A 24,885-nucleotide genomic window follows, 5' to 3' on the forward strand; every position below is an offset into this window, starting at 1 on the left:
TGGTAGTGGTCTCACTCGCCTAGTTGTTTCATACCGACACCCTCTTGGAGGGTGAGCGAGTCAGTTATACTGACCTTTTTCTTTATTTTATTTATTCTGGTATTGTGTTAGTACATTTACCCTAGAAATAATAGATTAAAGGATATTTCGCTGGCGACACGAGCCAATCGCCCAGAAATAGATTTTTCCGTTACGTCAAAATCCCTTTATTGATCACTCTAACAGCATGGCTGTCTCACTCAACTGTATCTAGTCCATTCCAGTTTATGATAGTACAGTATTCATCTTCTTACCCCCCATGTAGGTAAAGAAGTAGATAGAAAACATAGAAAAAAAAGAGAGACCAGTCATCTCATTCAATCTACCTTCATTTTTAACTAGATACAAACTGACCTGGCAAGGCTACTGGATGAGCTACACAACTTGTTGAGGAGCCACCACTGAGCCCAAGGAAAAAGTGGCCAACATCCTTCAATACAAGGAAGTGAAAGTTGTTTTGTCGTAGCCATACACCAGCTTTCAAAATTCTCTAAACAGACATATTCTTCTTGAATGCCCAAGAAGAGCTCAGACCTCTAATGTCATCCACTCTTGCTCTCACAATATTCTGAACCTTCTGATTCTGTCATATGCATTCCTGATCGTTTTCCCTTAACCAAAACGATACTGTATTCTTGGACACCTTTTTTGACCTGGCCTGTGCTAATGAAAAGTCTTCGACATCTAGATCTGAGATGTTGAATTTTTTTTAAATAAGCACGCAGTACTCTTATAGGACATAATAACATTTCTTCAGGGTCATTATCCACAAAGTCTCCCAAAGAAGGTATAGAAAAGTAGACAAATCTGTCATCTACAACTGATGAGCCACAAATTCTGGTATAATTTAGAAAACTAATGACTTCTAACCTCTGGAATGTTTCACTTCATATGACAGACCATGCAGTTCCCCTACCCTTTTGGTAGAAGTTAGGGCCAGTGAGAAGACTGCTTTTTAGAGTTTAGAGTTAAGTTTCCTATCTGTGGCTTGATGCAATGGTTCATAGGTAACTTTAGTAAGACTAGTCAATAACATGGTTAAATCCCAGTTGGGAGAACCAACATACATATTTCCCATGAAGAAGAAATATCTACATCTCTCATCTGTGGGACCAGAGCTAGTGCTGCCCTATACCCCTTTATGGCAGAGACAGAAAGGTGTTTTTCTGTTCTAAGGTATATAAAAAAAATCAGCTATTTGTTGAATAGCATCTCCGAGTAGAACCAGTATACAGCACCAATCACAGTAGACAGACCACTTTCCCTGGTATACACATCAATGACTTTCAGATATATCCTGCCATCTGCGATGCTGCTTTTTGAGAAGAGCATCTCGCTCACAGGGGGCTCCACTGTATGTCCAGTGTTGTAGAGCATCCTCTGATACTGCTTCTGTTCTGGGACTACTGAACAACATATACAGGCGGCCCTTGGTTAGCGGCAGGGATTCAGGTCCTGGCCGCCGCACACCTTCTTTCGGAATACTAGACCAGTTAACAGTGGCCTAGACCAGTCAAACGGTGCTGTAATCCCACAATGGTGCAATAAGTAAAATTATATTTACGCTTTTTAATTATATTTATCAGAAATTATTTCCAGATTTACGATACGTTCCAGGGTTACGCCGCTTACAACACTGATCTGGCAGAAGAAATATGACTCCAAAAATGCAAAATAATCAATATTTGAAGGTTTTTTGATTAAATGTGCAATAAAAATGCAGTTTACATAGTTTTTATTGCACCCAAAGCATTAAAAGTAAGGTTTTCTTAGGATTTTTGACGATGTTCTGGCTTATGACTATTTTCAGCTTACAAAGCATCTCAAGAATGGAACCCAGGGACTGCCTGTACTGTACAGTACATTATAGTATTATAAATACTGTAAAGTGAAAAAAGCCTACCTTTAATCCTTCGGGTGTCTAGATTATGTAAAGATATAATAAGGTTTTATACAGTGTACAGGTAGCTGTAGTGTTCAAGTTATGATAATTCATATTACGATAATCCGAAACAGCAAAAGAGAATGATGAAAGTATGGTTTTAACGTTATACTTGTTGCATAAACGTGTACAGCCATGAACAACCAAACAAGAAACAACTTTTTTTTCTAAGTACAACCGAATTGGATAATAACATCTGTTTGACTTGTATTTCAATCAATATTACCGTAGTTGTTGTAAATGACGTTACGTAGAATAGCACTGAGATACCTTAATGTAATAACTGTATTTGCCATAGATCAAAGATCAATAAGGAAATATACAGGTGGCCCTTGGTTAGCGGCAGGAGTTCCGTTCTTGGCCACCGACGCAAAGTGATTTTTGATGCTAAGCGATTTTAAAGACTACGACTGCCGCACACCTTCTTCCGAAATTCTAGACCAGTTAACAGCGCCCTAGACCAGTCAAATGGTGCCGTAATCCCACGATGGCGCAATAAGTAAAATTATATTTATGCAGTATAGTACTATAGAATTTAGTGTACAGTAGTACTGTACAGTACATTACAGTATTATAAATACTGTAAAGTGAAAAAAGCCTAGACACCCTAATCCTTTGGGTGTCTAGAGTATGTAAAGATATAATAAGGTTTTATACAGTGTACAGGTAGCTGTACTGTTCAAGTTATGATAATTTGTCTTACGATAATCCAATTTCATGAGAAACCAAATTACAATAGCCTAACTTTATCTTATCTTCTAGTTATACAAGTTCAAAAACAGCAAAAGAGAATGATGAAAATATGGTTTAAACTTTATACTTGTTGCGTAAACGTGTACAGCCATGAACAACCGAACGAGAAACAAATTTTTTTTTTCTAAGTACAACCGAATTGGATAACATCCGTTTGGCTTGTATTTCAATCATCGTACTATAGTATGTACACTATTACCGTAGTTGTTATAAATGACGTTATGTAGAATAGAACTGAGATATCTTAATGTAATAACTTTATTCGCTATAGATCAAAGATCAATATACAGTGGGGCATTGCTTATTCACGGATCAGTATTCACGGATCCAGTTAATCACGGGTTTTTTCTTGGACCGTTTCTCATGTTACATCACTGGTATGAATCGCTGCATCACGGGTTTGTTGTGTTGCGTATGCGATGTTTTTCGGTAGGCTAACCCTCGGCCGTGGTCCGATAACTACCAACATCATTTAAAGACTCATATTATGGTATTAAACTGACAATAAAGGTAATAAAACCATTCTCACCTAATATATTATTGTCCTATCTTCGAAATAAATAGCCTATTCAAGGTTTATGTACGACGTTCATTGGTAGGCTAAGCGTAGTTGCAGTGCGATAAACCACAACGTACACAAAAAACATTCACATTATGATATTAACTGACAATAAGGTAAAAAACCATTCTTTACCAATATATATTATAGTATCATCTTCATAATAAATACCCTATTCAAAGAATAATTCCACATCATTGCACTCAACTTATTGTCGGAGTGGCCAGTCACAAAATGTAAGCATATACCTTTACGTACGAAAATGGTTATGTATCGTTGGCGTTCAAAGCGACATTTTTTGTTGATAAACTTTAGAAATTTTAATAGTAGTGGTAGTGTAATTACAGTAGTAATAACATTAAGGCTAAAATTAATTCGAACTTCATTATTATTTTGGCAGTATTCGTATATAACTTCTCTGAACAATGAAGTCATACAAACGCTATTTTGTCATAGATTATCGTAAGTATTGCTGTTTGTTATTGGCGACGAAGCGTAAACGAAATACATAAAAGCATTTTTTACCTTATATATTATCGTCATATCTTCATAATAAAAAGGTCTATTCGTGGAGTAATTCCATATCAGTGAAATCAATTTGATCTATGCGAGGCCAGCCAGCTGACAAAATGTACGTACGTATATGAAAATCAAATTATGGTAGCATTCACAGCAAGATTATCTTTCGAAATCTTTATAGTACTATTCATGCTACGTAGTAATAATGTTTGGAATATACGTAACATTAATTTTCAATACAAAAATATCATCGTTATTTTTGGTAGTGAATAATAGTTTAGAAATTTATCATACATACACTGCATTGTTATGGGGTTTGTGGCAGTGATAAAACAACCAAAATAACGTTCTCCTTTAAGTCGTCATATCTTCATAATAAAAAGGCTATTCGTGGAGTAATTCCATATCAGTGAAATCAATTTTATCTATGCGAGGCCAGCCAGCTGACAAAATAAGTACGTATAGAAAATCAAATTATGGTAGCGTTCACAGCAAGATTATCTTTCGAAATATTTATAGTACTATTCATGCTACGTAGTAATAATGTTTGGAATATATGTAACATTAATTTTCAATACAAAATATCATCGTTATTTTGGTAGTGAATAATAGTTTAGAATTATCATACATACACTGCATTGTTATGGGTTTGTGGCAGTGATAAAACAACCAAAATAACGTTCTCCTTTAAGTCAACGCGTTTAGGAAAAACATGACATAGAATCGACTTTGCGACTTCGTTCACTTTGATATTTTTAACGATACAATAACTATCATTTGTACTACTAAAACCATCTTCACATGAGTAATTTTTCGTAAGATATGTGTTGTTGCAAAAGCTAGCTTATACATAAAAGGCTTTTTATAATTTAAGTCATCTTAGATATACATATGTACCCAAACTCATTGTGGGGAAATTTACTACTGTTTCCTCGGATATTGAAATACTTTAGCATCATTCAAACACTTTAATAATATAATGCATAAATACTAGGCTATACATATTTACATCGTATACAAATACTACATACAGTATATACACATACTTTTATATACAAAGTTAATCATATGAGTAATGATCAGACGACAGCTGTGCACTGGACTACGTACGTACTACTTGGAAGATCAAAACAAACAAAATTTTGTTGTTGTTAGTCGCCGGGATAGATTAACATTTTTCCAGAGATTAAAGAGCTGAATTTTTGTTTTGAAGGTATGTCAACCGCGTTAGTAAATAGGTATCATCTTCTAAGGAAATTTTTTTTCTCTCTTCTTTTTGCGGAAGAATCTTCAAGCCATTTTGCATTCAAAGTAATGAGAAGGAATCATTCTATTCTTCATGAAATCAGTAAAATACTTACACTTAATAATAAAAACTAAAACTACGTACTGTATGCAAAACACATACATCATCGTTAGCTTCGTGTGTGTAAACGTTCATTCTAAAAAATTAGCAGAGTAGTATAACTAACACCTGATTGGTTGGTTGGTAGCCATGGAGATCTGTTATCCAATGACTGCCCTCTGCTTCTGTTCTATTTATAGACATATGGCATGGATGGCACTAGGTTTGAACGTTACCATGTTCGTGATTTTCTGACTGCTGACGGCAAAAATTACTCAATAATTTTCTTTATATAATTATTCCTTCGTGAAAACAATAATATAATAACGCGGTTGACATACCTTCAAAACAAATTCAGCTCTTTAATCTCTGGAAAAATGTTAATCTATCCCGGTGACTAACAACAACAAAAATTTTTGTTTGTTTTATCTTCCAAGTAGTACGTACGTAGTCCAGTGCACAGCTGTCGTCTGATCACTACTCTATGATTAACTTTGTATAGTATGTGTATATAACTGTATGTAGTATTTGTATACGATGTAAATATGTTAGCCGCTAGTATTTATGCATTATATTATTAAAGTGTTTGAATGATGCTAAAGTATTTCAATATCCGAGGAAACAGTAGTAAATTTCCCCACAATGAGTTTGGGTGCATATGTATATCTAAGATGACTTAAATTATAAAAGCCTTTTATGTATAAGCTAGCTTTTGCAACAACACATATCTTACGAAAAAATGACTTATGTGAGATGGTTTTAGTAGTACAATGGATAGTTATTGTATCGTTTAAAAATATCAAAGTGACGAAGTCGCAAAGTCGATTCTATGTCATGTTTTTAACTTTAACGTATAGTGGTATGAAAAACACCAGTGTGTCGTAGCGATGCGTCATCAATATAGTGGTATGAAAAATACCACATGGTGTTGTAGCGATACGTTATCACAAAAGTACAAATCCTTTTCCCGGACCATCCTCAGAATTTTCGACTCTTCAACTTCAAGATCGATATGGTGAAATTATATATTATATAGTCATACTTGATTGTAAAATCACAAGTTGAACTGCAAAACATTATTATATTTTGATTGTTATGTACATATATTTTTTTGTGTTTTACGGAATGTTTGTTTTGAAAATAATACCTATTAGTGAACATATGGTATTAATTGTCCACTATTTTATTATAGGTGATCTTAATTATCTCACATTCATTTAACAGTATTATATTAATATTTATTTAAATAAACTGTAATTAATAAATAACAATAATGAAAAACATAAAGGGAAAAATGTTTTTTGCTGCAGTAGTGGTTTTGTTTGTTTGATTATGCATCTGACCTCACATTTCCGAAATCTGAAAAATTCCAAAAACCGAAACATCGGAATGTGTGTGTACTGCACATTTTTTTAAACACGCACACAATGTCTACACATTTACTGATACCCGTTGGTATCAGTAAATTACAGTACGTACGTATTTATTCCATGAGAGAGAGAGAGAGAGAGAGAGAGAGAGAGAGAGAGAGAGAGAGAGATAGAGAGAGAATGATTATGGACTCCAAGGCGTGTTATTTATACAATTATTTTATTATCTTGGGTTTTTTTTTTTTTATTTTTTTTTTTAATCTTGAGATTTTCTATTCAATTCTCGAGATTAATAAGAAAATTAACGAAACTTGACTAGCATCAGCCCACACATCTGAATGACTCGGCCATTAGCAGGCTAAACCACCAACCTTATGAACTTGCATGATACATGAGATACATGACAAAACACAAAACCACTGTTTATGGTGAAAATTTGGGGGTCGCACGATATGGGAGATTGCACGTTATTCGAGTATATACTGTATGTGATTTTTTTAGCCTTTTATGGAACAAAATCTAGCAAGAAATTGCCACTCCCAGTTGGCAACACTGGCCTACTCACGTTTGTCCAAGGTTGGTTTGTTGTTGTGTGAAATGTGGTGTGCGGCGCGTTCTTTAAATTGTACCCATATAAACAAGTTAATTATGTGGCATCCAAAAGCCCTGATTCTTTTTACTCTTATGGGAAAGACGCCTAAAGGTCAGATGAAGTTTTTACGTGGGAACTTATACATATTAACGTTGTTTGTTTCTGACGAAGGGTGAAGGATGGATTTTTCGCTGCATACTGTTGGTAGCATTATCGTTATTATATTACTGGATTGCACTGCAAAATCGTCGCCATCTTTTATCAACATAGATTGTTGGTGAGTACCTATATGATTTACATAATTTTGATAGTTCTCTTACATCATCCTCCTCTTTCCTTGTAAAAAAAAAAAAGAGGCCCACCATGCGTATGTAGGCTTCTAGCTGTAATCCCTAGGCTAGTAGGCTACATATGTACAGTAGTACATATACTACATTTATTTTTTAAGGCTAATTTTGTACAATAACTTTAAAACTGTCTTGATTTAGTTTTAGGTGATAGTTGAAAACATATTTGGTGTTTGAACTAAAGTAGGCAGTTATAAACATTGGAATAGTGGTCTTGGGTGGGTTAACTATTAAAGTAGGCAGTTTTAAGCAATTTTTGAGGGGGTATCAGGATAACACGGGTATTTACTTATCACGGGGGGTTCTGGGCCCTATCCCCCGTGGATAACGAGGCCCCACTGTAGATCAAAGATCAATCAGGAAATATATACTGTTAAATTTAAACCTAGTTATAACTGAAGCTGAGAAAACTGTTCAAGCTGCTAATGACTATTATCGTGCATCGGCAACAAGGATAAAACTCCAGTAAAACGTATGCCATCAAACACAACAGTAGATAAAATTGAGTTAAAATAATTTTAACCAAAACTACTGTGCTTGAAAGAACACATTTTACTGTTGGTTTTACACCGATATACGATAAATAACGTAAAGTTCATATTATGATGATATAAAGGAAAATTGAGAACAGAATCACGTAATTTTTTTACGCAATAAACATGCCACTAACATAATCTGTTAACAAAAAAAAATTAGTTCACAATCACAACGAGACATATTCAATTCATATATCCACTTGAAAACAAGTCTTATAAGGAAAAATAACCTTTCCTCATAGAAGTCAAGTATCTAGATATTCGTTTATGCTTATCTAGAAAGCAAGAAAACTCGCTCAGAATTGCATTAAATATGGCGAAACAAACTCGTATTTGCCATCAGCTAATTTCAAACCAAAGCATTGGGCGCTCTGTGGAATACTGGCTTAGATTTGCCATAACATTTTATAATACTGAACACATTTTAAACATAGATGCATGAAAATTTATAACAAAAAGCTGAAGTTTCATGAACAAAATGAGTTATAATTAGTTCCCAAATTAATAAAATAACACCATGCATTTTTCAGAACAGTGGCATACGAGAACAAACATCCTTTGACAACATGGAGGGTAGTTACAAAAGCTGCCTTAATTTGTATCATATATATGTATATACAAAAATTAAAATACCCTATAAGTAATATATTTTCAAACACATTTTGAACATAAAAGCATGAACATTTAAAAAATTGACACATCGATCGCTAAATTTGCACTCTTTTTTTTTTAACTATATTTTCGGAAGAGCGGCAGGCAGCAGCTTACAAGAACAAACATGAAAAAACCTTCTATTTATAACGTGAAGGGCAATTTCAAAACCTGCCTTAGTATCATATTTCGGCGCAGAAATAAAAATACCCTATACGTAATACATTTTCATACACATTTTAAACATAAAAACATGAACATTTGCACTTTAACTATATTTTCGGAAGAGCGGCAGGCAGCGGCTCACAAGAAAGAACATGAAAAAACATCCTCTTTGATAACGTGAAGGACAGTTTCAAAAGCTCTTAGCTCTTGAACCACTGTCTCTCCTAGTTTCGTGAATATTCTGGGCGCTATGTTGAGCCCGAATGGCATGACTTTGGACGAGTAAGCTTGTTTTCCTAGTTTGAAGCCTAGGTATGGAGAGAAGTTTCTTGCTATTGGTACATGATAGTAAGTGTCTGTAAGATCGATAGAGGTGGTGACGACCCCACGGGGAAGTAAGGTCTGCACCTGTGAAATGGTCAGCATGCGGAACTTGTCGCATTGAATGTATGAGTTGAGACGGGACAGGTCCAGAATCACTCTTCGTTTGTCCGAGTCCTCTTTGGTACAATGAACAGTCGTCCTTGAAATTTCAGGTGGCTGACTTTATTGCCTTCTTTTGGAGAAGGTCTTTGGCATAGTCTAGAAGGTCTGTCGTTGGAATCTGGTGAAAACTGACTGGTGGAGGAGGCCCTTTCTTCCATTTCCACCCCAGACCTTTCGATACAATACTGTGGGCCCACGAACTGAAGTCCAGTGGTCCCGGGAGAGGTACAGTCTCCCGCCCACCTACAGAGCCTCATTGACTGGTTGAGGTCTTACTTCCCCTGCCTCCTCTGAAGCCTCTGCCTCTAGAGCAACCTCTGTCGGAAGGCACCTCTGGCTCTGCTACTCCTTGCGTGTCTGTTAAAGCCTGGAAACACCCCTTGTGATTCAAAGGAGGCATTGAAAGCTGGGGAAGTTACAAGGGCGGCCGAACTCGAAGGCTGTTGAGTCGGTTGACTGCAGCAGAACAAACTGTTGTTGTGGCTGTGCCTTAGATGTCGAAGGCTTGTTGATCTGGGAGACAGGAACTGCTTGGACTACTGTCAGAGACTGAGAGGTCTGGAAAGGGTGATACTTCCTAGGCCTTTTCCTACCTTTCAATTGTGGTCCGGGGGTCTCAAACTTCCTTTAGAAGGGAAGTCCCCAACAGATACGAGACGAAGGTTCTGGTTAGCTCTAGCCGCCTCACTGTGGATGCTGTTAACCATGTCCACAGGAAAGAGGTTGGCACCCCAGATCGACGCCTTTATGAGCCTGTTCGGCTCATGCCTGGTGGAAGCATTAGCAAAGACATGATTCCTGCAGGCTCGTCTAGCCACCACAAAATCATACAGGCCCGACTGAAAGGCCTGTAATAGCATAGCAACTTTGTCAAGACCCGGAATAGAGGCTCATCTGCAAAGACCATAGCCGTCAACTCTGCAATGGTGACTGAGTTAATTGACCTGCTCAGCCTGCATCTTGCTTCGAATTCCGCCTTAACCATGGGGTCCAGAATTCTAGGCAAACGTTCACTGAATTGTGTGGAGGCACACTCCGGGTCGAGTTTGCCCACCATGAACGTTGCTGGAGCGCCAGCCCAACACTCTAGGTCTCCGGGGAAAAAGCAAAGAGGTAGCCTCCGTCTCTTTTAGCTGAGGCATAGGTTTTTTGTCCTCCATTCTGGCTTGGAGTGTCAATTCTGCAATCTTTGACGTGCAAGGAGTCGGAACGTCATCTGGCGCTACAAACATGGTACGTATAGCAACCTTTGTGGGGTGTCAACTTGGTGTTGACACACTCCCATTCCGTGAGGGTGCGGACCCATGCCGACTGAGCCTGATCCCTAGGGTAGATAACCGTCTCTTTCGGGGCCTTGTCTACCCTGAACGACGCTTCCTCGGCTAGTCTAGCGTAGCCCGGGAAGGGGAATTGTAGGCCCGACGGGAAGAACTCAGTCTTCCACGGGTCGGGTTCCGCAACCTTCAATTGTAAGCTTGCCCTCTGAAAACGGGGCATGCAGAGCCAACCGCCACGGGTTGCTGTTCTCGAATGGCGGAAGCTTAGACGCGTCCGGCACCGCAAAGGACTGCAGTGTGTTTCCGGAGTGGAGGAATCCGGTCACCAATTCCTCCTGAGCCTATAACCTCTGGGTCAGAGACATGATGGACTGACCCGAAGTTTCTAGACCTGAGGCGAGTTGAGTGGACATCAATTCGAGTCTCGAGTCCACTACTTCGCTCATCTTCCGCATGAGAAGATTAGCGAAAGCCTCTTGGTCGAAGCCAGACTCTGCCGGTCTGAATTTGGAAGACTTAACTCTCGACCCCTTGGGTGGGGGAGTAGCTCTAGCCAAGGAAGTCGAAGGCTTGGGAGCCGATGACGACCTGGCGGAGTCCACCGGAGAAGGTTTGGCTGGTTTACCCGCCTTCAGCAGGTACTTCATCTTGAAAGTTTTTACCATGGGGATTACCAAGCCCGACCTATTCCAGGTGGAAGCGGACTTCACAGGGAAGCCCTGAAAGGAAGGAGGAGAAGAAGGAGTTGGACTAAAAGGAAAACTAGTCCCACGACTAACTGCCTCACTTACCTCCCTACCTACGTCCTGTTCCTCGGTGGCCATAGGCTCTCGGTGCAGGCTGATGGCTGCCACCTCCTCCGTCACAACGTCACACAAGCCCTCTTGGTCCTCCTGGGGGGCTTGGGTCTCCTGGCGGATACGCTCAATGATGGGAGCTGCTACTCCCGCCAGTACTGCTGCCGAAACTGGGGCATTGGGGTAGAGGAGGGCGCAATACTCCTCTGACAGCACGTAGGGTTGGCCGGCTCCCACGTTCCTACCAAACCCCCCTACCCAGGCCTTAAGGGCCGACATCGAGGAGGTCTTGAGCGCCAGATCAACCTGTAAGAAATAACCAAATTAGGTTCCCCAATGACAGGGAATTTTTCCAAACTAAATGTGTAACATAAAATTCAGGGTCAGAATGAGGCAAGTATGCTACCTACCGACTCATCTGTTACGATCCTTACTAGGTCGTAACACACTGTGCTGGCTTCCGGGGTGCCAGACCGCGCGTCCCTCCAAGTGGATGGCGCAATTGGCATGAGACCAGCAGAGCTCATGCCCATAGGGCTTGTACAGGACGGCCGGACAACCCAACTCCTGGCATCGGACCATCTGTAAGTTGAAAAGATAAATGAGTATTGTCAGATAATGCTGCCGGAGTTAATTTCGGCGGTATGAGTACACTTCAACTAGATATCTAACCAGCTAAAGGCAATTTTGAGTATAATTTTCAACTTACTTGTTATTAATAAAGCTCTGAATGTCTCCGCCTCCTCTGGAATCCATCCTTGGGATCGTCAAAGCTATAACAAGCGGAGAGAGACTGATACGAGCAGAACAGGGGAATAAGGCAAAACCTAAGCCCAAGTCTAATCGCACCGGAGTAGAGTAGCGAAACCTAACCAATTGTAGGCGCATTCTCTGAGCCCAGTTCCGCCCCCACCGGAGTGGGGAGCAGCGACAGCATATAAGATGGAAAACAGAGCGGCAGGAACAATGGTACGTAAAACTCCGGTGTATACCTTCTGGCGCGTGTGATGGTAGACCGCACTTCGCCGGAATAATTACAAGCCCGGAGACATACCAACAGAGGCTAAATAAAACATTTTCTTAACCCTTAAACGCCTATTGGACGTATTTTACGTCGAGATAAATTGTCTGTCGGGTGCCGACTGGATGTAATTTAAGTCGACATATAAAAGTTTTTTTAAAATTAGCGGAAAAATACTTATATGCCTACCAGCCAAAAACTTTTGAATCACGTGCCTTGGGGGATGCTGGGAGTTCATGGATCAAAGTGTTGTTTTGTTTACATCGTTGCGCAAGCGCGAATTTCTTTCTTATCGCACTAAAAAGTATCAGTGACACATCTCAAAAATTATTTCGTCACTTTGACATAATCTTTGCACCATTTTTAATTAGCCGTTACATAGAGTTTTATATATGAAAATGTGCGCAATTTTATGTAGAATACAACAACAAAATATTCATGATTGTAGCTTTTATCAGTTTTGAAATATTTTCATATAAATAACGATAAGTGCAAAAATTTCAACCTTCAGTCAACTTTGACTCTACTGAAATGGTTGAAAAATGAAATTGTAAGCTAAAACTCTTATATTCTAGTAATATTCAATCATTTACCTTCATTTGGCAACATATTGGAAGTCTCTAGCACAATATTTTGATTTATGGTGAATTTATGAAAAAACTTTTTCCTTACGTCCGCACGGTCTCTCTTCCGAAAAAATCATACGTGTGATTGTCGTAATGTTTGCACCATTTTTAATTAGCCGTTACATAAGTTTTATATGTGGAAATGTGCGCAATTTCATGCACAATACAACTAATAACAACCCATGGTTGTAGCTTTTATCAGTTTTGAAATATTTTCATATAAATAACGATAAGTGCCAAAATTTCAACCTTCCGGTCAACTTTTGACTCTACCGAAAGATGGTTCGAAAAACCCAATTGTAAGCTAAAACTCTTATATTTTAGTAATATTCAATCATTTACCTTTATTTTGCAACAAATTGGAAGTCTCTAGCACAATATTTCGATTTATGGTGAATTTATGAAAAAAAAAAAAATTTCCTTACGTCCGCGCGGTAACTCTTCCAAAAAATCATAAATTTTTTCGTGCGATTGTCATAATGTTTGCACCATTTTAAATTAGCCGTTACATAAAACTTTATATATGAAAATGTGCCCAATTTCATGTAAAATACAACAATAAATAATTGAAGGTTGTAGCTTTTCTCATTTTTGAAATATTTGCATATAAATCACGATAAATAGAAAAAAAAACACGCTCGGTCAACTTTGACTCTACCGAAATAGTTGAAAAACGCAATTGTAAGCTAAAAATCTTACAGTCTAGTAATATTCAGTCATTTATCTTCATTTTGAAACAAATTCGAAGTCTCTAGCACAATATTTAGATTTATGGTGAATTTTTAAAAAAGACTTTCCTTCCCTCCGCGCGCGGATTCTCCGCTGCAAATCTCCGAAATGCGTACGTCGCATTCTCGGAACATTTGCTCTGTTTCATATTAGGCGTTTCATAGAGTTTTATATATGAAAATCTGTGCAAATTCACGTAGAATACAACAAAAAAATAATTGAGGGTTGTAGCTTTCCTCATTTTTGTAATATTTGCATATAAAATAAAATATATAAAAAAAATTCGACATTCGGTCAACTTTAACTCATCTGTAATGGTCGAAAACTGCAATTGTAAGCTAAAACTCTTACAGTATAGTAATATTCAATCATTTATCTTAATTTTGAAACAAATTGGAAGTCTCTAGAACAATATTTAGATTTATGGTGAATTTTTGAAAAAAAAAAAAAATTTACGTCCGGGCGTTACGATTTCATGCATTATTTTGTGATAATATTTTCTCTGTATTGCTTTGATTGTTTTACAATATGTTATATACCAAATTGATTGCAATTTAATGTACAATACAACGAAAAAAAATTAACTCGTTAGCTTTAACAGTTTTGCTCACAGTGCGATTTGAATACAATTATATATGAAATTTTGTTTTCGCGCTATCATATATCGCATTATTTATATATGATAATGATACTTTTTTTCATTTCTGATGGTTGCATACTAAACTTCAGGCAATGACAAACAAAGGAGCCAAAAATGAACTCTTAATCTTAAAAACTAAGCGCTCTGTGATTTTTTGAAAAAGATATTTTTTCCGCTTCCGCGCTCACTCTGAGACCCCCCAGGCATACGGGAGACAATTTTTAATATACCGCTTAGGCGTTTAAGGGTTAACATTAACCTCTGAATGTCTCCGCCTACTCCGGAATCCATAATCTCGATATCACAATAGCTAAAACCGGCGGGGTTGGGCTGATACGAGCAGAACAGGGAAAATAGGTAAAACCTAGGCCTGAGTCTGATCGCACCGGAGAAGAGAAGCAGTTCCAAGTCAATTAGAAACGCAGCTCTAAGCCCAGTTCCGCCCCCACTGGAGTGGGGAAGCAGCGATAACATAGAGGAGTATGGAAAACAGAGCGGCGGAACAGTGGTATGTACAATCCGGCATATAGCCTACTGGCAGGTGTGATGGTAGACCCCACCTCCCCAGAGGACACACAGGCCCGGAGACATACCAGTAGAGATTACATAATCTACTAATCACCCCAATCTCCTCCAACTAATCCCCTGGATTAAGCTCTAAGCTCTAGCTGTCGTTCATCGGTAGGATTACTTGGGCAGCAAGCTAACTAGGCAGTGCCAGAACGAGTCTGGGACAGGGGTGGGGGGGGGTGTCTGGAGGAGAGTGGACGAGTCGTGATCGCCTGGCCACAGCAACCGATCAGTGACCAACCACCTCTTGGGAGCCGTAAACTAGCCTACCACTAAAGGGGGCAGAAGACGGTAGGCCAACTGATACCCTAAAGGGTGCAATGGCCCAGGCTACACTCAACAAGACAATTCATGAATTAATTGATGAGGAATTACTGGAAGAACTTAAAAAAGGAGGGGGGGGGAAGGGGGTGAGGAATGCACCCAGCTAAGATCCCAGTCTAACCCTCCGAGATCGGTACAGATCCGGTCAGGTAGGCTAATATGGCCCCAAAAAGGACATCATGAAGAGGACGGATAGAACCTAACTCAACCCTCCAAAATCGAATCTTCCAATCTAGTCAGGTCTAGGCCCTACAAGCATGACAAGAGAGAGACTCGGTCCTGGACCACCCTCCAAGGAAACATATCTGCCTGATCGGGTGGCGGTAAAAGGGGCCACAAGGGTGGGTGGATATACAAGACCCCCTGGCCTACCCTCCAAAACCTAGCATAGGTCTGGTCGGATAGGCCAGGGAAGGACATCGCGAAGAACTTCCAACCTCATCAAAAGTAAAACAATTATTTGAATAGTTATCACAAAAGTGCATATAATCAAGTACATTACTGACTATAATCGAAAACTACACTAAAAATATACATGCAAGAGTACCAAGAGTACCGCGAGAGAGAGAGGAATCTTCCTCTCCCAACAATGACTGGCATACTGCTAGGCTAGCCTAGAATGCCAAAAAACTCAATACTCGTGCATAACGTATGAAGCATATAACCTTACGCACGAAAGGGAACCAACACGCTCCTGAGGGGCTGAGGATAAAAAGGTGCCCCAAAAGGCTAAAAACGTAAGATAATCGTAAAAAGGAAGGCCTCAGAATATGTCAGGAGCGAGAAGGGCCCTATAAATGGCTAAAGACGTAAAAATAAGGCTCCAGTAATCGACAGGAGCGAGAATAATAAAAAAGAATACGAAAACAGTAGCCTAAATAGTGAAGTGCTAAACGGTGGACAAAATACATCACGAGATAAAAACTGACATAATCACACACTCCGCGAGTCATACACCCAAAATGGCGAATCGAAAGGGCATCATACCCAGTTCATGAGTAGAAAAGGACTTAAATAAAGGGCCAAAATTGGATGCATCGTGCCCCTCATACAAACACGAGAAGTGATAAATCAGGAATGGAGCTTTCGAGCAGAAGTAGTAGCAGTGGCGAGCGGAAGGTAGACGTTGTAACGGCACCTTTCTAAAGAGGGGTTTTGAGAGGAGACTTCTAATTGGCAAAGTATCTGTGGTAAGTGGCTTCCACTCGCCCTTGTGCTATACCGACACCCTTTATGGGTGAGCGAGATGGAGGTAGTAACTCCAGCATTCCATTTAGCTTTTTTCTCTGATATATTTAGCATCTATTTATACCTAGAAATGTGTGCTACAAGAACATTTCACCGGCCGACACAGGTCGAACCCAGAAAAGATAAATAACGTTGTTTGTATTACGATGATATAAAGGAAAATTGCGAACGGAATCACATACTTTTTGTACTCAATAAACATGCCGCCAACATAATCTGTTAAATAAAAAAAAAAATTGTTCACAATCACAACAAGACATATTCAAGTCATATTCCACCTAAAATCATGTATAAGGAAAAATAACCTTGTCTTGTAAAGGCAAGTAGTATCTAGATATTCGTTTATGCTAACTAGAAGCAAATATCTGCACAGAATTGCATTAAATGTGGCGAAACAAACTCATATTAACCATCAGCTGATTTCCAAACCAAAACGCCACTGTGGAATACTGGCTTAGATTTACCATAGTATTTTATAATACAATAATATGAGAATACAGACAATATTATTGGATACAGTGAAGTAATGTATAACTTTTTAAAAGATTTATGAAAGTTGCATATTTACTTTTTCTTCTGTGCTCATCTTAATTTTTGTCACTGTGCTATCTATGTAGCAGCGGCATCTCAAGCTCATACAGTCATACCTCAACTTTTTGCTCGCGTAACAAAGCAAAATATCAACTGAGTTGCAAAGTTATATTTTGCACATCTGTCCCATGGAAAAACCAACAAATTGCAGTGTTGCAAAATCAAATGTATACACGAGTTTTGTCTTTTAAAATCAATTTATGCAACAATTGTAAATATAATGTTATAAAAACATGATTCAATGATATAAATTAATATTTTATTATTCCGGCACACTGAACAACCTATTGTCTTCATCATGTGAATGGCTGTTACAAAGACTTCATATGGACATGCGTACTGCCACTGTATCATATTTATGTACAAAAAAATAATACCCTGTCATACATTTTTCATACACATTTTAAACATAAAAGCATCAAAACTTATAACAAAAAGTTGAAGTTTCATTAACAAAATTAGTTATAATTAGCTTCCAAATTAATAAAATATAACCAAATGAAGTGTTTGTAAATGCATTTTTCGGAACAGCAGCGGACAAGAACGAACATGAAAAAACATCCTCTGATAATGTGGAGGGCAGTTACAAAAGCTGCCCTAATTTGTATCATATTTATGTACAAAAATAAAAATACCCTATACGTAATATATTTCTATACACATTTTAAACATAAAAGCATGAACATTTATAAAATAGACACATCGATCGCTAAATCTGCACTTTTTTTGACTCAATATTTTTGGAAGAGTGGCAGGCGGCAGCTTACAAGAACGCACATGAAAAAACATTTTATTTGATAACGTGAAGGGCAGTTTCAGAAGCTGCCTTTGTACCATACTTCTGTGCAGAAATAAAAATACCTATACATAATACATTTTCATACACATTTTAAACATAAAAGCATGAACATTTATAAATCGACACATGCATATCTAAATTGGCACTTATTTAACTATATTATCGGCATAGAACAGCGTCAGAGGCATATAATTTACCCTAATACCTATGTAATAACTTTCAATAAAATTTTTTAATATCATTTGCATAATCTTCATGGTATGAACGGTATTTCTACAAATGTATGTAATCGTTAGACATAACGGCGCTAGCAGCGCTGTTAACCGAAGATTGTCCCGTAAAAGTCTTATTGTTTTAATGAATGTTTTTGATGACAGCCGTAAAACTGATTCGCCACTAAGCGATTGCCATTAACCCTTTAACGCCGATTGGACGTATTAAACATCGATATAAATTGTCTGTTGGGTGCCGATTGGACATATATACGTCGATATAAAAAAGTTTTTTTAAAAATTCGCGGAAAAATAGTTATAGGCCTACTAGGCAAAAACTTTTGAATCGCGCCTTGGGGGATGCTGGGAGCTTTTGCATCAAGGCGTTGTTTTGTTTACAATCATTACCCTGCCGCACATGCGCGAATTTCTTTCTCCTCCCACTAAAAAGCATCAGCGACACATCTCAGAAATTATTTCGTCACTTTGACATAATTTTTGCACCATTTCATATTAGCTGTTACATGGAGTATATGAAAATGTGTACAATTTCATGTAGAATACAACAAAAAACAACTCATGGTTGTAGCTTTTTCAGTTTTGAAATATTTTCATATAAATAACGATAAGTGCAAAAATTTCAACCTTTGGTCAAATTTGACTCTACCGAAATGGTCGAAAAACGCAATTGTAAGCTAAAACTATTATATTCTAGTAATATTCAATCATTTACCTTAATTTTGCAACAAATTGGAAGTCTCTAGCACAATATTTTGATTTATGGTGAATTTATTAAAAAAACTTTTTCCTTGTATCAGCGCGGTAACTCTTCCGAAAAAATCAAAAATTTTTTTGTCTGATTGTCATAATGTTTGCACCATTTTAAATTAGCTGTTACATAAAGTTTTATATATGGAAATGTGCGCAATTTTATGGAGAATACAACAAACAACAACCCATGTTTGTAGCTTTTATCAGTTTTGAAATATTTTCATATAAATAACGATAAGTGCAAAAATTTCAACCTTTGGTCAACTTTGATTCAACAGAAATGGTCAAAAAACGCAATTGTAAGCTAAAGCTCTTACATACTAGTAATATTCAATCATTTACCTTCATTTTGCAACAAATTGAAAGTCTCTACCACAACATTTCGATTTATGGTGAATTTATGAAAAAACAAAATTTCCTTACGTCCGTGCAGTTTCTTCCGAAAAAAAATCAGAAATTTTTTCGTCCAATTGTCGTAATGTTTGCACCATTTTAAATTAGCCGTTACATAAAATTTTATATATGAAAATGTGCGCAATTTCATGTAGAATACAACAATAAGCAACCCATGGTTGTAGCTTTTATCAATTTTGAAATATTTTCATATAAATAATGATAAGTGCCAAAATTTCAACCTTCGGTCAACTTTGACTCGACCGAAATGGTAAAAAAACGCAATTGTAAACTAAAACTCTTACATTCTAGTAATATTCAAATATTTACCTTTATTTTGCAACAAATTGGAAGTCTCTAACACAATATTTCTATTTATGGTGAATTTATGAAATAAACCTTTTCCTTACGTCCACGCGGTAACTTCCGAAAAAATCATAAATTTTTTCGTCTGATTGTCATAATGTTTGCACTATTTTAAATTAGCCGTTACATAAAGTTTTATATATGAAAATGTGTGCAATTTCATGTAGAATACAACCAAAAACCACCCATGGTTGTAGCTTTTATCAGTTTTGAAATATTTTCATATAAATAACGATAAATAGAAAAAATTTGTCCTTCGGGCAACTTTAACTCGACCGAAATGGTCGAAAACTGCAATTGTAAGCTACAACACTTACAGTCTAGTAATATTCAATCAATTACCTTCATTTTACAACAAATGGGAAGTCTCTAGCACAATATTTAGATTTATGGTGAATTTTTGAAAACATCTTTTTTTTATGTTCACTCGTTACGAATTAATGCATCATTTTGTGATAATATTTTCTCTGTGTTGCCTTGATTGTTTTATCATGTTTTATATATCAAAATGATCGCAATTTCGTGTACAATACAAAAAAAAACTCGTTTGCTTTAACCGTTTTGCTCACAGCGCAATTTGCATACAATTATATATGAAATTTTTATTTGCGCTGTCATATATCCCAATACAGTGGACCCCCCGTATTCGCGTTCTCCATATTTGCGGACTCACACATTCGCAGATTTCTCTGGGGAACGTTTCCCCGCATTATTCGCGGAAAATTCGCACATTCGCGGTATTTTTCTATGATAAATATCCACAAATTCCTGGGTTTTTTTGTGAATTTCATCATAAAATACACTTTTTGTGATTAAACTATTAAAAAAACTAAGTATGAACATTTTTAGTGGGTTTTTCTTGAGTTTTAGCATTTTCATAGGGGTTCCAAACATTCGCGGGTTCTAACTATTCACGGGGGGGGGGGGGGGGGGTGTGGGTGGTCTGGTACGCATCCCCCGCAAATACTGGGGGACCACTGTATTTATATATGATAGATATTTTTTTTTCATTTCTGAAGGTTGCATACTAAACTTCAGGGAATGACAAAAAAAGGAGCCAAAAAATGAACTCTTAATCTTGAAAACTAAGCGTACTGTGATTTTTAGAAAAAAAAAATTTTCCGCTTTGGCGCTCACTCGCGAACGCCGCCGCCATACGGGAGACGATTTTTAAAATACTGCTTCGGCGTTTAAGGGTTAACTGCAGGCCGCCTGTACTGTCTTATTATGACATTTTTTGTATGTGTGGCCAAATTTTGAGGATTGTGTGCACTGAAATGGTTTTGGTATAAATGAGCATTCTTCTCTACTTTGCCCTAGAATTTTAATTTTAAGTGGAAGACTTTGGCCAGTAAATTTTACTTTTGCAATTTTAATTTGTTTATTCTTATCCCTTCTGCTTGGAATTGAATAAACTTCTAGGTTATGGATATTAGTTTAAGGGAGTCAAGTAGCAAATGTCTTGGAGGTAGATCTTCACCCTCAATGACTGTACCTTGTACATAATATAACATTTCATGGCTTGTCACTGCTACATTTATGCCATTAATTCTTTTATGTTAAAAAAGGCATTGGACTGTTTTTAAGTGGTTACTTCTAGTAAACACTCATTAGTTTTGGTATATCTGTAGTCCATTTCTTGGGATGGACACAGGTTCAGTAATTTGTTTTCAACTATAGCAGCTGGAATTTTATGTTCTCTTTAAGGACCAGAAATCTTGACCAGTTCTCTGATCCAAAAAGGTGGTCGAAATGCACCAGTGTAGGGTTCTGTCAGAAGTTTCTTTTCCTTTTTAGGGCCTGCTTTGTGCGTGATGCCAGCGTTGGGGGGTTGGGAGGGTTATTCACCTCGGATTCAGAGTTATCTCTTGCTATGTATGTTTCCAATGTTACAACATTGGAATCTACCAAGAGGTTTTTACTCTTTTCAATTTTAATGTTATTGGACCCTGATGGGTGATCTGATACTTCATTTGAAGCAGGATGGGCCCAGGGGTACTCAAATCTTTATTTGTATTTTCCATAAAAATTAGAGAGGATAGAAAAAAAAAATCACCTGAAAACCATAAAAAATATATTACCAGCCTCTCATGGAGTTTATTCTTTCACCAATGGCACAAGTGAGAACTGACTCCCAAATGTCTGCGCCCCTACTCCAAATGGGATAGCACAACACAATTTGTGTGGTGGCCAAAGCGTAAGGTAAACCTGCTTGGTACGACTGAGAGTATTACAAGAATACAATCATCCCCATCCTAATCATGTTATGGGCAAACCGGATAGAATGCAAGAGTTCGGTCTCCAGAACCAGACCCCCCTGGAATCCGTGGTCCAGCCCTGAAGAATAGTTCTGCCCCTGAGATATCGAATTGATATCCCTTAGGTCCAAACATTATTGGGTAGTTGATGTACCTACCACAGTTTCCACTATTTAGCTTCGGATATAAACCCAGTCCCACCTATGATATCTTTCCTTATTTATCAGGTCCAATAATTTTTTGCAAAAGAGGAAAATTCCACATACATTAATCCAAAGAAATATTATTATGATATATGGGACTCTTAGACTCGAATCCAGGAACAAAATCCTGGGGTTCAAGAGCCCCTTCACCATGTCAAGCTGGTCCTAGTTTGAGGGGTTCAGATGCCAATAGTACTTAGTTCCTGGCACTAGAAGATTTATCTTAATGTTAAGACCCAAGGCTTGTTTCGTAAATGAACAATGATGGTTTAACAAGCATAAGTATTAATAGCAAAAACTGAACTCACACATATACTCCTTTTATCTATTGCACTGCAACTTCATTAGCAATTAAGGCTATTCTAATCTAACAACTCTGTGATCAGCAAAATCACTAATCCAGCACCCTACTGGTCCAATGATGATGGATTAGCAATTACGTACCTCTAAATAACAAAATAAAAAAATGTTTCCGGACTCGCTGGAGCTTTCAATACAAAAAATATTCTAACAACAATGTACACATTCATGTACGTATTATAAAACAGGATATGAAAGGCTTTAAACTACATACTCAAAATCAAAGACTGCTGTTCCTTCTTCAACATTTATGTATACGTTCAGCTCTATTGGTGATCCATCATCCATAAAGTCAACAGCATGTAAGGAAGAGGTCCCTTTTTCTTTCAGTACATGTACTCCTACTTCTTTAAGGAGGTCTCGGACAGCTTGTTCAGCACTTGATTGAATATAAGACATATATGCCTGAACAACATCCAAGCCATAATAGTCAATGAGTTCACTGACAAGTTCAATTCCCTAAAAGAGAGATTTTTTTAATGAAATATACTATTGTCTATTACTAAAATTACAGCATGACTACTCAAACTTTATAACAATAGCAATTACTGACAGCATAGTATTATTTTTATTACAAACCCATCAATCATACAGAGCCCTAATTCGAGGTCTGAATGTTCCCAAATCTTGCAGACCTTAAAAGCTGAAAAGCTAATAGCAAATGATTGTGTATGTGTGCCACTGACCCAAGATAAGCAGTTACTACTAACTCCATCTGTGGTATTAAGAACGTCACAGAGGGAATTTACCATACTTTTACTTTGACAGTTTGTTGGTTTCCTTCATTTACATTCAATTTTGATTCATTGTTTTCCCTTTCTTGCTATCATTAAGTAAGCCAATATATGGTGGTATAGGATGAAAAATGTAAAATCACAAACAAATTCATGGAGCTTTATATGGCAATGGAGAATGCGTATACAAAATATTTCACCAAAATTCTTCTTACTTTCATAGTTACAGGGCAGTTAGTAAAAGTAACTAAATAAGCCAGAAACATTGATTGGTACAAGAAAATGCAGTATTTCTTGTTATCGTAAATTTTGATAATTATTATCAAACAAACTGTGAGCAATGGCATCTGTAGATTCTATGAGTCACAAGGCGGGAAGACTGAGCCTACATCCTTCAATGCAAGCAACATCAGAGGGCATAACGTTTGAGTTTCACCTCTGACAATCGCTTGCTTTTATGTCTGTGTTTCTTTGTTTTGCCAAGAATTTCATCATGCCAAAGAGGAAAAGACAAGCAAAACATCTTGCTAACATACAAAAACATCTTGCTAATATGCAGAAGAAAGTTTGCTCTAATAAGAGTTCAGATCATAATATCGGCAATAATAGCGGAGTTAGTGAAAGAGAGAGAGTGTTGTGGAAGAAGGAGCGCCCGTCTTGTTTGAAGCAGTGCCCCAGGCTACGATCTTATCTGACCTTGCAACCACTCCTAGTACAAAGGGATCTTCATTTATGATTAAATTAAGATAAATAACAGTTTTGGTTTATTAATACCCCAAAAGGAACATAAACTTCATAATCATGATGATTTATTAACACTCTTTGTAAAAACACAAAGAAAAACTTTGAATGCCCGTATCTCAAAATTATATTTATTGACCTTCAAATTCTATCTTCTCCCTTACTTTTAAAGCTATAAGCATTGAAAGTCAGTATATAACTTACAAAGATGTTATAGAACAGTCAAATGGAGCCCTTTTTTCCAATTTTTTCTCTAATTTTTGCTTATCTTTTTACCATAATGAAAATACGTATTCATATATAGCAAAAAAAATTCATATATAGCAAAAAAATGACTTTTAGAAAAAAAAAACTTTCCATTTGATTGGAGGTCTACATCAGGTCTATATATGGTAGTAATCCCAGGTCTTAATACAGATGGCCCTTGCTAGCGGCAGGGGTTCCATTCCTGGCCATCGACGCCGAGCGATTTTTGACGCTAAGCAATTTCAAAGTCTACAGCTGCCGCACACCTTCTTTAGGAGTACTAGACCAGTTATCAGTGCCCTAGACCAGTCAGATGGTGCCGTAATGCCACAATGGCGCAATAATTAAAATGACAAATTTTTTAGGACACTTTGTATTTTTCATAGCTACAACCCTGAGGTCTTAACAATAGAATAATTTCTAGCACCTAGCTGGATCCGGTTGAAAAACAAATGAAAGCAAGGAATCTTGTGTGTAGAAAAGATTTGGCTAGGAAACTATTCATACTCCACTCTCTGATGAAAAAGCTAACAAAACAGAGAAGAGAGGCGACATGGATCTGGTGCTGTGTTAGGGTAGGAAAGAGCTCTATCTTCTAGGAATTCATGGGTTGCAAGTCTTGTTGTGGTGTTGTTCAAAGTCTCAAGCTAGATTAAAATGGAATCGAGGAACATG

At 37.4% G+C, this 24,885-nt stretch overlaps 1 protein-coding gene across 1 annotated transcript in view; it reads right to left on the reverse strand.

Annotated features, from left to right (window-relative positions):
* The window catches only part of LOC135221310 (5-oxoprolinase-like), a 709,982-nt gene that overhangs the window by 81,229 nt on the left and 603,868 nt on the right, over positions 1-24,885 (reverse strand). The window contains exon 15 of the mRNA XM_064259114.1: positions 22,704-22,948. Within this exon, the coding sequence (XP_064115184.1) occupies positions 22,704-22,948 (245 nt within the window). The remainder of the gene's footprint in view (positions 1-22,703; positions 22,949-24,885) is intronic.

The sequence above is a fragment of the Macrobrachium nipponense genome, chromosome 2 (assembly GCF_015104395.2).
Source record: "Macrobrachium nipponense isolate FS-2020 chromosome 2, ASM1510439v2, whole genome shotgun sequence".
Lineage (NCBI taxonomy): Eukaryota > Metazoa > Arthropoda > Malacostraca > Decapoda > Palaemonidae > Macrobrachium > Macrobrachium nipponense.